Source organism: Mesoplodon bidens, assembly GCF_964165515.1.
Source record: "Mesoplodon bidens genome assembly, chromosome: 1".
Lineage (NCBI taxonomy): Eukaryota > Metazoa > Chordata > Mammalia > Artiodactyla > Ziphiidae > Mesoplodon > Mesoplodon bidens.
The window spans coordinates 47,741,769-47,758,946 of NC_138176.1; the positions used below are offsets into that span (position 1 = coordinate 47,741,769).

At 35.9% G+C, this 17,178-nt stretch overlaps 1 protein-coding gene across 1 annotated transcript in view; it reads right to left on the reverse strand.

The window, feature by feature from the left end:
* The window catches only part of ZFAND4 (zinc finger AN1-type containing 4), a 69,064-nt gene that overhangs the window by 11,441 nt on the left and 40,445 nt on the right, over positions 1-17,178 (reverse strand). Inside the window, exons 5-6 of the mRNA XM_081242632.1 lie at positions 16,177-16,351; positions 7,588-7,735 (exon numbers count right to left, since the gene is read on the reverse strand). Of these exons, the coding sequence (XP_081098758.1) occupies positions 7,588-7,735; positions 16,177-16,351 (323 nt within the window). The remainder of the gene's footprint in view (positions 1-7,587; positions 7,736-16,176; positions 16,352-17,178) is intronic.

Below are 17,178 nucleotides of genomic sequence, written 5' to 3' on the forward strand. Positions count from 1 at the left end.
ATTGACATTAAGTTCTCCCTGATGAGCTGAACTGAAAAGAATATGTCATCTCCATAATATCCTGCCAAAAATGTTTGACCTGCATCTAATCATGATGAAGCAATAAGACAAACTCAAACTGAGGATATTCTACAAAATTGGCCTACACTTCAAAAATATCTGACATGAATGTCCAAAAAAGGCTAAGAAATAGTTCTGTATAAAAGCAGACTAAGAAAGCATTACAACTAAATACAACAATGCATGATTCTTGATTGGATCCCAGATTGAAAACAGAAAGAAAAATCAAAATAAAACAAAATGTTATCAAATACATTATTGAGACATGGAGAAATGTGAATATGGATGAAGTAATGTGTATCAATGATAAATTATGTGTGTGATAACTATATTGTGGTTATGTAGGAGAAGGCTCTGTTCTTAGGAGTTATATACTGAATTAAATATTTAGGGGGAAATGTTACGATATCTGCAACTAACTCCCAAATGGATCAGGTAAAAGAAATAGGGAAAGAAAACAAATGTGGAAAAATGCTAACTGGTGAATCTAGGTAAAATTTTCATGGTTGTTCACGGGTATAACATTTCTGAAGGACTGAACATTTTTCAAAGTAAAAAAGGTAAAATAAGTGTTCAGAAAAAATCTAAGAGACTTAATTGCCAGGAGCCCTAAATTAAAAGAAACACTAAAAGATTCAGATGGGAGGTAAATAATCTTTAAAGGAAGCAAGTAATCGCAGGAAAGAAAAAGAGCAACAGAAAAGGTAAATATGTGGATAAATATAAATAATATTAGCAATATAAAACAATTTGAGGGGCTCAAAATATATGTAAAATTAAAATGCATGACAATGACACAAAAGGTGTTTGGATGTATAAATGGAGTTAGTGTTCTAAGATTCTGGCATTAAAAGCAAAGTGGTAAAAATCATTTTTATTAGACTATAAGTAGTCAAGAATGTACAAATAATCTCTAGAGTAACCACTTGACAAAGCTAGTATAATAGTAAATAGCTAACAAAGTAGTAGAGGATAAAAACTGAATAACAAAAAATAGACTAATCTAAAAAAGGACAAAAAAGGAGAGAAAAAGAAACATAAAACAGGTGGTTAAATAGAAAATAAATAGTAAGATGATAAAAATCCACATGTATCGGTAATTACACTAAATGTAATAGATGAAAATCTTAAGCTTGTCAGTTTAGATTAAAAACTAATAAAACTAACCATGTACTGACTACAAGAGACAATTCTTGAATATAGGAACTTGAGTGAAAGTAACAGAGTGGAAAGATATATAATAGAAACATAAACCAAAATAAAGCTAGCTCAGCTATACTAATAACAAAGTAGCTTATACTAATAAGACAAGTGCATTACAAGACATAAAGAAAAACGTTTTTATAATGATAATAATTTTTATAATAATATAAACTACAGGAAAGATATCACAATTCCTTGGATATCATAAAATCTGTACTAGATCATTTGATCTAGTTTGACAGAGTTTCAAAATACATAAAGCAAAAATAAACATCTTAAAAGGAGAAACACACAAATCTACTACCAGAAAGGGAGATTTTTAATACACTTCTCTCAATAACTGATGGAAAACAGACACACACAAAAATAAGAAGACCAGAACAACACAAATAACTTATCTAATTGATATATACAGAACACTATATATATGGACAGATTACACAGTCTTTCCAAGTGTATAAGTGGCATTTATTAATATGCTTAGTCACAAATCAAACCTCAACTAATTTCAAAGGCTTGAAATCATTTAGAGTATGTTCCCTGACCACAGTGATATTAAACTACAAATCAGTAATAAAAAGGTACATAATGGGACTTCCCTGGTGGCGCAGTGGTTAAGAATCTGCCTGCCAATGTAGGGGACACAGGTTCAAGCCCTGTTCTGGGAAGATCCCACATGCCACGGAACAACTAAGCCCATGTACCACAGCTACAGAGCCTGTGCTCTAGAGCCCAAGAGCCACAACTACCGAGCCCACATGCCACAACTACTGAAGCCCGCACGTCTAGAGCCTGTGCTCTGCAACAAGAGAAGCCACCGGAATGAGAAGCCCGCGTGGCACAGTGAAGAGTAACCCCAGCTCGCCACAACTAGAGAAAGCCTGCGGGCAGCAATGAAGACCGAACGCAGCCAAAAATAAATAAATAAACAAATTTATATCTTTAAAAAAGGTACCTAATATTCCACATTTGTAAACTAGAGGTTCGCTTCTAACTAAGCCATGAGTCACACTGATATAAAGATTTAATGTAATCCTTGTGAAAATTCCAATAGCATTTTTGCAGAAATAGAATAATCCATCCTAAAATTCGTAAGTGATCTCAAGGGACCCCAAATACTCAAAATAATATTGACACATAAGAACAAAGTTGCAGGTCTCACACTTCCTGATTTCAAAACTTATTGCAAAGCTAAAACTTATTGCAAAGCTTATTACAAAGTTGGTGTGGTACTGTCTTTATGTCAGTACCACACTAATCAAAATGGTGTGGTACTGACATAAAGACAAACATATTGACCAATGGACTACAACAGAGAGCCCAGAAATAAACCCTCACATATATGGTCAAATGACTTTCAACAAGATGCCAAGACCACTCAATGGGGAAAGAACAATTTCTTCAACAAATGGAGTTGGGAAAATTGGATATCTTCATACAAAAGAACGAAGTTGGACCCTTACCTTGCACCATATACAAAAATTAACTTAAAAATGTATCGGAGACCTAAAACTATAAAATTCTTAGAAGAAAACAGGAAGAAAAGCTTCATGACATTGGATTTGGCAATGGTTTCTTGGATATGACATCAAAAGCAGGGGCAACAGAAGAGAAAACAAATAAACTGGACTACATCAAAATTTAAAGCTTCTGTGTATCAAAGGATACTACCATCAGAGTAAAGAGGCAACACACAGAATAAGAGAAAATATTTTCAAATCATATATATCATAAAGGGCTAATATCCAGAATATATAAAGAATTCTTAAACCTCAACAACAAAAACAATAACCTGATTCAAAAATGGGCAAAACACTTGAATGGATATTTCTCTAAAGAAGATATACAAATGGCCAACTAGAACATGAAAAGATGCTCAACATCACTAATTATTAGGAAACTGTAAATCAAAACTACAACTACGACCTCATGTCCATTAGGATGACTACTATTAAAAAAAAAACAAGTATTGGTGAGGATATGAAGAAATTGGAAGCTATGGAAAACAGTATGGCAGTTCCTCCCAAAATTAAAAATAGAATTACCATATGATCTTAAAATTCTGGGTAAATTTCTGAAAGAATTTAAAGTGAGGTCTCAAAGAGATATTTGCATACCCTTGTTCATAACAGCTTTATTCACAATAGCTAAAAGGTGTAAGCAACACATGTCTCCATTGACAGATGCATGGTTAAGTAAAATGTTGTATATACATATTTACTCAACCTTAAAAAGTATTGAAATTGTGACATAAGCTACAACATGGATGAACCTGGAGGACATTGCTAAGTGAAATAAGTCACAAAAAGACAAATACTGTAGGATTTCACTCATATGAGGTTCAACAAAGTCAAATTCATAGAAAACAGAGAGCAGAATTGTGGTTGCCAGGGGCTTGGGGAGTAGAGAAATAGGGAGTTGTTTAATGAGTATAGAGTTTCCATTTGCAAGATGAAAAAGTCTGGAGATTGGTTGCTCAACAGTGTGAATGTACTTAACACTACTGAACTGTATGTACACTTAAAAATTATTAAGATGGTAAATTTTGTTATATTTATTTTACTATAATTAAAAATTTTGTAATGTTAATTATAGAATCTGGGTGGTGGCTAAACGGGTGTTCACTGTAAAATTCTTTCAACCTTGCTGTATGTTGGAAAAGAAAGGAAAATTAAAGACCAATTTCTCTGATGAACAAAAATCCTAAATAAAATATTAGGAAATTTAATCTAAAGATATAAAAAGGAAAATTCACCACAACCAAGAGTGGTTCATTCTAAGACTGATTTCATATTTAAAAAAAATAAATTCACCACATTATCAGAATAATTTTATTCAGTGTAAAATACTTTTTAATTTCCCTTTGGATTTCTTCTTTGACCCATCAGTTACTTAGAAGTGTGTTATTTCCAAAATATTAGATTTTCCAGATATCTTTGTTGACTCTTAATTTTATCCATTGTAATAAGAGAGCATTTTTTTTCACACACACACACTGTATTTTATTTTTAGAAGAGATAAACTGACACCAAGCATTGTAAATGGATGATGACAACAAAAGCAACAATGATTGCAATTACCAAACACAAAACACACTCATACTATGAAGAGAGCATTTTTTGTATGATTTGACTCTTTTAAAATTTATTGGGACTTGTTTGATAGCATACAATACAGTTTATCTTAGTAAATGCTCTGGGTGCACTTAAAAAGAAATGTATATTCTGCTATTGTTAGGTGGAGCTTTCTTTAAACGTCAATAGGGACAAATAGGTTTACAGTTGATCGAGTCTTCTTATATCCTTTCTGATTTTCTGTCTATCTTTCCTATCAATTTTTGACAATGCGAGTTATATTAGAAATCTAATATAACTATGAATTTATCTATTTCTCTTTGTAGCTTTTGCTTCATGCATTTTGATGTTCTGTTATTAGGTACATAAACATTTAAGATTGTGGGGAAAGGATTTTATTTTTAATAGAGTTAGGTCAACTGTACTCCATCTGGAAAAAACTTGTCTTCATCCTACTTTACATTATATATGTTTTTTAAAGTTGTGAGGTTTTTTTTTTTTTTAAGATGGATTATAAATCTAAATGAGAAAGGAAAAATCATACAGCTTTTGGATAAAAAAACACAGGAGCATGTCTTCAAAACCCTGTGGTAGGAAAAAACTTCATTAAAAGTTTATAAAAACTAGTAATCATAAAAGGAAAACTATTAAGCTAAAATATATTAAAATAAAGAATATTTATTCATTAAAAAAATAAGAAAGTGAAATAGCAGCTGTTAGAATATCTATAAATCATGTATCTGTCAAAGAACTTGTATCCATAGTATATAAAAATTCCTTCAAATCAGTAAGCAAAAGGCAGACAACCCAATTTAAAAAATGAGCAAAATATTTGAACAAGCACTGGACAAAAGTCAGTATCTTAAAAAAAACGGATGTATTTAGACAGTGTGATTCACATGATATAAAGACTGTTGGTACAAAAGACAATATCTTAATGGCGAATAAGCATATGAAAAGCTTAACATTATTCTCCATCAGAGAAATGTAAATTAAAACCACTACACATCCACCAGAATGGATAAAATAAAAAAGATTCACAATGTCAAGTGTTGGTGAGGATGTGACACAAATGGGAACTCTCCTGTTTCTGATGGGAGTGTAAACTGGTTCAGACACTTCACAAAACTGTTTAGCAAAACAACTAAAGCTACGTATATACCTACCCTATGACTCTACAAGTCTATTCCTAGCTATATGCCCCAAAGAAAAGAGTGCATGGGTCCACCAAAGTCATGTATAAGAATGTTCAAAGCAGCTTTGTTGATGAAAGCCAAAAACTAGAAACAAGCTAAATGTCAAAAGAAGAAGGAAGAAACGAAGTACAGGCATACCTCATTTTATTGCACTTTGCAGATAACCGCATTTTTTACAGATTGAAAGTTTGTTGCAACCCTGTGTTGAGCAAGTCTATATTGATGCCATTTTTCCAACAGCATTTGCTCACTTTGGGTCTCTGGATCACATTTTGGTAGTTCTTGCAACACTTCAGACTTTTTCATTATTATTATATTTGCTATGGTGATCCGTGATCAGTGATCTTTGATGTTACTACTACAACTCACGGAAGGCTCAGATTATGGTTAACATTTTTTAGCAATAAAGTATTTTTAATTAAGGTATGTACATTGTTTTTTAGACATAGTGCTATTGCACACTTAACAGACTACAGTATAGTGTAAACATAAATTTTATATGCACTGGGAAACCAAAAAAATTCATGTGACTCACTTATTGTGATATTCACTTTACTGTGGTGGTCTGGAACTGAATCTGCAATATCTCCAAGGTATGCCTGTATAGTCATACAATGGATTAGTACACAGCAGTAAAAGAGAATGAAATGATACATGCAACAACATGGATGAACTGCAAAAGTATTATGCTGAGCAAAAGAAACCAGACCAAAAAAAGGTGTATTATATATGATATAATTTATACAAAGTTCAAGAACAGTAAAAACTTATGCATGGTGACACATGTAAGAACAGTAGTTATTTCTGGGAGTAGGAAGAGGCAGGTATTGATGGGAAAGGTTACAAGGAAATCTGGAGAGAAATTTTAATTTTGAGTTATACCTATTTTAATTTGAGTTATACCTACATGACTGTATAGAAATGTAAAAATTCATCAGGCTCTATTAAAGACTTGTGAATTTTATTTTATGCACATATTACATTTCAATAAAGAAAAAGTTATTAATGGAGTGAAAAGCAAAATAATAGAGTGGTGATACATATATATGACAAAAAACTTATATCCAGAATATTAAAGATCTCCAAAAAAGTCAATAAGCAAAACACATACAACCGAATTTTAAAAATGGGCCAAAGATCTGAAAAGGCATTTTACAAAAAAGGATATCCAAATACCCAATAAATAACTGAAAGGTGCTCAACTTCACTGATCAGAGAAATGCAAATTAAAACCATAATGTAGGGCTTCCCTGGTGGCGCAGTGGTTAAGAATCTGCCTACCAACGCAGGGGACACTGGTTGGAGCCCTGGTCCAGGAATATCCCATGTGCTGCAGAGCAACTAAGCCCGTGTGCCACAACTACTGAGCCTGCGCTCTAGAGCCCGTGCCCCGCAACAAGAGAAGCCACGCAACAAGAAGCCCGCACACCTCAACGATGAGTAGCCCCCGCTCGCCACAACTAGAGAAAACCCACGTGCAACAACGAAGACCCAACGCAGCCAAAAATTAAAATTTTTATTTATTTATTTATTTAAAAAAAACCATAATGTAATGCCACTACACACCAACCAGAACGACAAAAATAAAAAAGAAGGACCATATCAAATACTGGTAAGAATGCATGAAAACTGCAACTCTCATTCACTATTGGACAGAATTCATTCAATTACTTTGAAAAGTAAAGCTAGTAAAGCTAAACATTCCTTATCAACATCCAGGTAGTGGAGATATCCATAATAAGTAAATGTTAACAGCATTTTAAAAAGTAACTATTGCAAAATTAAGGTTAGGCTATCTTTTATTATCTTTCTTAGCTCTAGAACTATGAAATTTTTTTAAATCATGAATTATTTTGAGTGCAGCATTATCACATTAAATACATTGCTGGCCTAAAAAAATCAATTCACCACATTTAATATCTCAATAAATAACTGAGGCCAGAAACTTGAAATGAATAATAGTTTATAAATCTTCTTTTTTCCACAATTACCAACAGACTCAATGCTGTGAGCCCTGCAAGGATATACTAGAGAAAGACCTGGCCAAGCTTCACCTTTTTGCTGAGATTCATGTTCTCCATCTTAGCCTTCAGCAGTTTCATCTTATTCATAGTTATTGAATTTTCAACTATCTGTTTCCCAGAAGGAGAAGGCTCAATTTTCTCATCTTCATCAGTATGCAAATTATACACAGAACCACCACTGCAAAGAAAATAATAATTACTATTGAAATGCACCTTATACCTGCCCAATAACTAAAAATATTTTAAATGCAATATAAACTATAGATGTTGCTAATGATAAAACAATAAATCCATCTTGTCAATGTAAATTCAAGGCAAATGTATTTCAAAAATATATTTCCTATGAGAAAAAAAGTAAATGGGGATAAATATCATGATCTAGCATTACTGAAAATCTAGTACAGCTGAGCTTTTCTGAAGTCAGTATACCATAAGTGAAGATCTTTTATGTTTGGAAATGTAACCAGACAGAATAGCACAGATTTTAAAATGAAAAAAGACACCTTGGGGGGCTTCCCTGGTGGCGCAGTGGTTGAGAGTCCGCCTGCCGATGCAGGGGACACGGGTTCGTGCCCCGGTCTGGGAAGATCCCACATGCCGCAGAGCGGCTAGGCCCGTGAGCCATGGCTGCTGAGCCTGCGCATACGGAGCCTGTGCTCTGCAAGGGGAGAGGCCACAACAATGAGAGGCCCGCCTACCGCAAAAAAAAAATAAAATAAAATAAAAAAAAATAAAAGACACCTTGGTCAAGTCATGACACAAATTATTAAACATGTAAAACATTCCAACTACTGATCAATCACAATAACATTTATTCATAACTTAACATATTTATTATTTGGAGCCCCTTCTCTTTGACTACATAATGCCACAATATAATGCCATAATATAATGGCACTATCACACTATCCTCATATTTATTCTTATATGTCTATCTTTCCCCCTTACTCCCCCATATGTAAGCAAGTTGAAAGCAGATATTAACATTAGGCTTGGGACATCCCTGATGGCTCAGTGGTTAAGAATCCGCCTGCCAATGCAGGGGACACAGGTTTGATTCCTGATCTGGGAAGATCCCACATGCTGCAGAGCAGATAAGCCTGTGTGCCACAACTACCGAGCCTGCGTGCCACAACTACTGAAGCCCGTGCTCCTAGAGCCCATGCTCCACAACAAGAGAAGCCACCGCAATGAGAAGCCTGTGCACCGCAGTGAAGAGTAGCCCCTGCTCACCGCAACTAGAGAAAGCCCGCAGGCAGCAACGAAGACCTAACACAGCCAAAAATAAATTTAAAAATATATATATTAGGCTTTGTTCATCTTCCTAGTCTTAGCACCTGGCACAATGCTTGGCACACATTTAACAAATGTTTGCTGAACTGAACACAAACATAACTAAAATTTCATTCAGCTTTTTCAGTAATGGGAAAATTAAAATGGTACACAAGCTCAGCATATTTGAAGAATGACTGAAATTTTAAATTGAGCATAAGAAGCATGTGCACTAGTCACCGTGCCCAATTTACTGTATCTATGCTAAAGTAGTATAAGAATTAATATGATTTCCTGTTCTATATGGTTGTAAGAAATGGAAACAATTTAAGATAACCTTAAAGGGCATATTCCGTAACACTTCTGAAGGACATACTACCACCACACAAAGGTAAGGTAGAGAGTGGATAGCCCCATTCCTAAACTTTACACGGTGAAACTGGTGACATTCTGAAATCATGGGTTAATTACATTGCACAGCAGCCACAGGTATCAGGAGGAAGAATGGCGGAAATTGGTCTCCATAGCCAATTCAGTCCCTAGTGTTTGACTTGTGACTAACATTTCGATCTATTATAGATGCCTAGTATAATATGAAAATTGACACAATGGACACAACACTAAATTGACACTGCTACCATTTACTGAATGCCTACTCTGCCAGGCACTTTCCGCATATTATTTCTAATCCTCACAAAAACTACATAAGATGATATTATATCCCATTTTATAAATGAGGAACCTGCAGTTGAGAGAGGTTAAATGATTTTGTTCAAGACCAGAGAGCTAGTAAATGGTGCACCTAAGATTCAAATCCTCTGTCTGGTTCCAAAGTCTATTCTTTATACTACTTCCTGTTGCTTCCCCAGGCACCAAACAATAGACCTTACTGCGTCATACTTATGTATCCAAATTAATTAACAGAATTTATAGTATGTGAAGGCTCTCATCCTGAACTTAACTATACCTGAAAAGGAAGGTTGAGGTGAAGATTTCTGCCAGTTCACCCATGGAGTTGGAAGGAATGACTCAAGTATATTCTATTCTTGGTCACCTTGTAATACTTTAACTACTTCTCTGTTATGTCCTGTGGCATTTTAAATTTATCCATATCGAATACTAAAAGAGGTTTCTGACTCAACCTTCCTGTCATAAAAAACTGGTCCTTTACTATTTTCCCATAGAGACGTGTGTGTGTGTGTGTGTGTGTGTGTATTTGTACGTTAAAAAGTACAATCATGATAAATATTTCATGGGCTGCATTTTAGAGGATAAAAAAACATTTTTAAATTCACCTAATTTGGGGACTTCCCTGGTGGCACAGTGGTTAAGACGGCGCTCCCAATGCAGGGGGCCCAGGTTCAATCACTGGTCAGGGAACTAAATCCCACATGCATGCCACAACTAAGAGTTCGCATGCCGCAACTAAGACTCAGTGCAACCAAATAAATAAATAAATAAACATAAAAAATATATATGTTTAGAAAAAATTCACCTAATTTTTTCAAAATACCACATTATTCTGTTTCCTCTCACAAAGCATAGATTCATGAGATCAGTTAGAAGCCAATCCCAATTTTTTTCTAAATGGAAAAATGTAACTAGACCAGGATAACACAGTAATTTATAAACTTAATCCAAGAATATCTTTCTTTATTTTTAAATATTCTAAATATTTTCTTGAATGCTATATTTAACTTTTTCTACATCTTTTAACCTAATAATAGGATTAAAGAATAAGAGATGGGCAAATGTAATATTTTTTCCAACAAGAATATTATTCACCCTGAAGCCAACTCCCTTACGTGACTTTCACAGATAAGTTACCATTTAATTAAGTGTTGCAATGCCTCCTTTTATTTCTTCCCACTTAAAAAAGAAGTAAGGTAGCACAATTAACTAAAAAGATTTGAGACTAAAAATGATGACTGATATTAGATTTTGTATCAGAATGAATCAAATAATTCTGTTTCTTCTTAGAGCAAGAGTCAGCAAACTATGACCAAGGTCAAATTCAGTCCACCACTTTTTTTTCCTTAATAAATTTATTTATTTTATTTATTTATTTTTGGCTGCGTAGGGTCTTTGTTGCTGCGCACAAGCTTTCTCTAGTTGTAGCGAGCGGGGGCTACTCTTCATTGTGGTGCGCGGGCTTCTCGTTGCGGTGGCTTCTCTTGTTGCAGAGCACGGGCTCTGGGCGTACGTGCTTCAGTAGTTGTGGCTCACGGGCTCAGTAGCTGTGGCTCTAGAGCGCAGGCTCAGTAGTTGTGGCGCATGGGCTTAGCTGCTCCACAGCATGTGGAATCTTCCCAGACCAGGGCTTGAACCCGTGTCCCCTGCATTGGCAGGCGGGTTCTTAACCACTGTGCCACCAGGGAAGCCCCCACCACTTATTTTTGATTGGCCCACAAGCTAAGAATGGTTTTCACACTTTTAGATAGTTGAAAAAATCAAAATAATAATATTTCATAATGTGAAAATTATGTGAAATTCACATTTGTGTCCAATAAAGTTTTGCTGGAACACAGCCACACTCACTTGATTACATATTGCATGCACTGCATACTGCTCTTACACTACAATGGCAGAGTTGAATAGATGCAAAAGAAATTGTATGTGGCTCTCTCATTGCTTTGTACTGTGGTTTAGCACACTATAAATCACAGTGGCACAGTCATAATCAACAACACTTTGATTACCATGTGTATCACTGTACAATGACATTTTATTACCAGTATGTACCCAACATGTCAAAATGAAGAGAAGAGTAGACTTCAAATGCTGCAGTTTTAAGACGCAGTAGAGAGTGGATCATTTTGCTATCAACTAAATAGCAAAATATGATGTTTATTATACAATGACACTATAGCTATGCTAAAGAAAAACTACATATTTGGACATTATCAGACTAAGGACTCATCACAACATTCCCAACCTGCAGGAAAGCAATGGTCAGAAAAAGCAGAAAATTTAAAATGGAACATCTCATCACAGTATAATTTCTTCACAAAAATAAATGAAAATGAGAGTGCAACCAAAAGAAGTTTCCGAGTGGCTTATTTACTAGCCAAACAAGGAAATGTTTACTAATTGTGAATTAATTAAGCCATTTTTGATCACAGCAGTTGAAAAAATGTATCCAAAGAAAATAAACTTGTTTAAAGACTACTTCTTTGGCAAGAACAATTTCTAGAAAAGTTGAAAACACTGGAAGCAACATCAATCGTTAATTAAAAAATCAGGCAAATGATTTGGAGTCATTTTCCTTGGCTCTTGACGAGTCAAGATAAACTAGATACTATTCAGTTGTTTTTGCTTATTCAGGGTATCAAAACCAAATTTGAAGTGACTGAAGAACTAGCCCCCATGTATTGTCTGCATGAAACAACTACATTTAAGAATATTTTCAAAGAAATTTCTAAAACACTAACAGTACAACTTGAAGTAAAATCTACAAGTGGGGGGCTTGCCTGGTGGCGCAGTAGTTGAGAGTCCGCCTGCCGATTCAGGGAACGCAGGTTCGTGCCCCAGTCCAGGAAGATCCCACATGCCACGGAGCGGCTGGGCCCGTGAGCCATGGCCGCTGAGCCTGCGCGTCCGGAGCCTGTGCTCCGCAACGGGAGAGGCCACAACAGTGAGAGGCCCGTGTACCGCAAAAAAAAGAAAAAACAAAAAAAAAATCTACGAGTGATGGAGCAAAAATATGTGTGGAACAGAAAAAACAAGCTTTTTGGACAAATTTACAAAGCTAATGAAATGTAAGGTGTTTAAAACCTATGGTTACTCACTGTGTTATTCATCAGCAGGTAATCCTGCAGTAAATATTTCAATCTATCATGTATTACTGAACTAACAGTGTCAGTGGTAGACTTCATTTGTCTCATGGACTTAACCATTAGTTCAATGGCTTGGCAGTAGCAGCTTTATTGTGATTTTTTTCAGCTCAGGGCTGGCACAATTTTTCTGAATGAGAAGAACCACTCACAACCGCTAATATCCAATGCAGAATGCCTTTGGAAATTAGTTTGTGCTGTGTACTTGATAATGTTCCTTAGTGAATTCCACCAGAAATTACAAGGCAAAACAGTACTTACATGAGAAACTTACACTGCAGTAATGTCATACTGACAACTAGCATTACTTGGAATCACATGTAATATCATGCTTTCAAAAGTTAAAAACAAAGCGAGATCTCCATTCCCACACAAATTTGCAGCAGACATACTTTCCAAACTCAAATTACACTCCCAGCAGCATTTTCATACCTCACTGCAAGTTAAAGGAAATCTGTGTATTTCAAAATCTATTTAAATGTGCAATTGAGAAGCTCCACCTATGTTCAATTGGAAGTGACTGATCTGCAACATAATGAAATGCTAAAGGCAAACAGCAAGGGAAGACTCTAACAGAATTCTATAAATGCCTTCCAAGTGATGAATACGCTCAATTAAAATCATATGTTCATGGACTGCTATCATTATTTGGCAAGTACCTATCTGTGTGCAATGAAATTTTCAAAGATAAAGTACATAAAATCTCATTTCAGATCAATATTAACAAATGAACTTTTACAACTGATTCTGCAAATTTGATAGGCAACACTAGCTTTCAACACCTTAACTAAACTGTTACTCCCACACAAAAGAATTCCATTCTTCTCATCAGTAGACCTGAATTACACACACACGCACGTGCACACACACACACACACAATTCTTCTTCTATTTTGAATTTTGTCTGTAAAAATTTTGTGAAAATTTGTTTTCTCTTGTTATGTAAGTACTTACATGGTAACCTTAGTTTTATCTCTTGGCCTGGAAACCCTAAAATAGTTACTATCTGGCCCTTTACAGAAAAAGTTTGCTGCCCTCTATTGTGGAGTAAGAAAGCCTCTCTTAGAATAGGCAAGATAAGGTATGACCAGAAAAGGTTTTCTGCTCTGCTTCCTCATCCACCCTATCCCTTCTCCAATTCTGGTAAGTGAATAGAAAGGAAAAGAAAAATAAAAAATATCTTAAGAGGAACAATAATAATACAATTTTAACTGAAATCCATAACAACATTTGGATTATGTCTTAAACACAAATAGAAGTTGACTGGGGAAAAACTGGGGTAAAAGGAGTAAATGATGTTTTAAGCAAAGGAAAAAAGATGTACAAAAAAATGGCATAATTAAAGAGGCCTGTAAAAATGACGATAACAGGTTTTGAAGGGCATTCCATGCTAAGCTACGGAGCTTAGATTTTCTCCTTTAGGACAGGAGAGCCAAAAGAGGATTTCCTAAGGAAGAAAACCAAAACAACAGCTAGTTAGTACATGGAGAGACTGGTATAAAGAAATTCTACTCATGGTCTAAGTGAGAGACCCTGGATTAAAGCTGCAGCCCTCACTGGTCCCTCTTCTCTACTTTTAGCCCATATGTTTAAGGCATGTTAGCAATGCTAACCAGAGCCTGACACGTAGAGTCAACAGTCAACGCCCATTTGTCACATCTGCTCTCTGGCCCCAAAGAATGAGTATAATCTCTCTTCCACATAACACTCTGAGGTGAGGCAGAATCCTAAAGGAATCCCCAGGATTCCCAATTCCTGGTGCTCACTCCCTGTATACTCTCCTAGCCTTGAGTTTGTGCATGACCTATGACTTGCTTCTATCCAACAGAATATGGCAAAAGTAAAGGGATTTTTAGATGTAATTTAGGCCCCAAATCAGTTTATTTTGAGTTAATCAAAAGAGAACTGAGGGAAGCTTCTACCCAATAGCCAGTAAAAGAACCAGGGCCCTCAGTCATATGACTGTCAGGAAATGAATTATGCCAGCAAAGTGAATGAGCTCAAAAGTAGATTCTCTTCCCCAATCAAGCCTCCAGGTAAGAGTGAAACTTTGCCAACACCTTGACTGCAGCTTTGTGGGAACCTGAGCAGAGCACCTGGCTAAACCGTGCCTAGACTCCCAGCTCATAGAAACTGATTTCCAGACTACAAGTTATTTTTTGTATGAACGGTATTGCAACTAGGTTTTTATGCTGTGGAATTAAATTTAGTTACCCGTAATACCTTTCCTTCCTTTGTCTGCCTGTCCTACTCCTCTTTTAAGGTCACTTTTTCTCAGAGGTTGTCCCTAACTCCCCGCCTTTCAGGCAAAATGAAGGCCTTCTTATCTGCTTTTCCAGAGATGTTGATGCCTTTTTATAACAACTGCCAAAATTATATTATAGATACTATTTATAGCAGATTGCATGCTCCATGAAGGGAGGGAATATAATCTTTATAACCTAGTGCCTAGTGTAAAGATTGACTATAAAAGTTCAGTAAATTTTTAGTAAATGTTTTAAAGTGAAAGGAGGTAAAGAATCATAGTAAGGCAGAGGGCACAGAAACTTGAAGGTTACCTTGTCCAATTTACTAAGTGTTCTATTGCCTAGCAAGGTACCTTTAAGTTGTTTCCTTCTGATTTTAGAATATAACAACTCCTCTTCCTCTTTTCTTTTAAGGATTATATGTTTTGTTATTTTTTATTTATTTATTTGGGGGGGGGCCTCACTGTGCAGCTTGTGGGATCTTAGTTCCTCGACCAGGGACTGAATCCAGGCCCTTGGCAGTGAGAGTGCGGAGTCCTAACCACTGGACCACCAGGGAATTTCCCCTCCTCCTTTTATACAGTAGGAAACCAAGACTAGAGAAGTAAAGAGATTTATCCATCTTTAAGCAGCAGAGTTAAATTTTGGAAAAAAAGAGCAACTTTAGGCTTAACCCTTTCTATTATGCCACAGTTGTATAATAACACACTATTGTAACAAGACTCTATAATCTAGTAAGCATCTTAGACTTTCATAAAGTGACAAAAATAAATATTTTTTACGAAAAATCCTACTCCATAAAGAAATTTCAGTTTTATTTTTATTTTTATTTATTTTATTTTTTTTTTTTTGCTATACGCGGGCCTCTCACTGTTGTGGCCCCTCCCGTTGCAGAGCACAGGCTCCGTATGCGCAGGCTCAGCGGCCATGGCTCACGGGCCCAGCCGCTCCGCGGCACGTGGGATCCTCCCGGACCGGGGCACGAACCCGTGTCCCCTGCATCGGCAGGCGGACTCTCAACCACTGCGCCACCAGGGAAGCCCAGAAATTTCAGTTTTAGAAATTACTCATATCAATCATACGAAGGAAAATTTCAGAATTATATACTTGAGGTGGGGTGGGGGAAAAGGGGAGAATGAATAAAATTTAGTTAGTCTTGTGAATATAATAAGATTATTTTGACAACACAAGGTAAACATAAGGTTTATGGGTGTATCATACAATGTTCTCCTTTTCTAAGTGAGACATGCAAATGAAAATCTATTTACCTTAAAGATTCAGATAATGGTGTTAAAGTGCCATCTCCCCTGTCTACTACACGAAAGAAATTCAACTGATCTCCTTCTCGGTATACCAGAAATGTAACTTGTTTGTTGCAGGAGGTCTTCTCCCAGACCTCATCTCGACTGGAATCCATGTACTCAGCCATCTCCCTAAGTGGATCTTCCATAGGAACGACAAATGGAAAAACTGATAAACAAGCTTTCAATTTATATCAAGTTTAATGCATCTTGGTACACTGTCAGGATATAAGGTGCTGAATTTGAACAACAATCCTATGCATACAATACATATATATTACATTCTTCAAATAAGTTTCTGGTCTTTTCATAGTTAATATAGCATTTTCTATGTTGTATTAATATGAAAGAAATGAAATGATTATGTTGTTATGTACAAAGACAGGGTTTAACCAAATACATGAGGTTTTTCCTGTGTCACTGGAGAGTATATTTGTTGATTGTATGACATAATTATCTATAACTGTTTTCACTTTACACCTTCCACTCCCTATATTTTCCAATATTGGTTCCAACAATCAATAATTAAAAAGCAATGTAAATTCCACTTACTTTAGATTAAAAAAACAAACACACACACAATTGGGGAACATATGTTAGAAATTAGAAGTGAATCCCTTTTTTTCTTTCTGGTTTTATATAAAGGCTGATTCTTCTTAGAATTGTTTCTTAACGTGAAGATAGGTAATTAAAAGTACACGGTAACCCAGAACACAAGGGGGTCCCTTAGTGTGCTAAAACTGCTATGTGTGTAATGATCAGTATGTTGTTTCTTGAAAGCATCCTCCCAGGACCCCACTTGTCCTGGTATGTACCTGTGTGTCTAGTCAGAGCACGTGGCTCTAGCGGCCTGGCACTGTCGTCAGGTTTGAATGACACTGCACAGCCATCAGCTCAACCCACTCTCATCCATAGCAGCCACAGACAGATTCCGCTCCTGTGGTGGGGACAAGCCTCAAGAGACTGCTA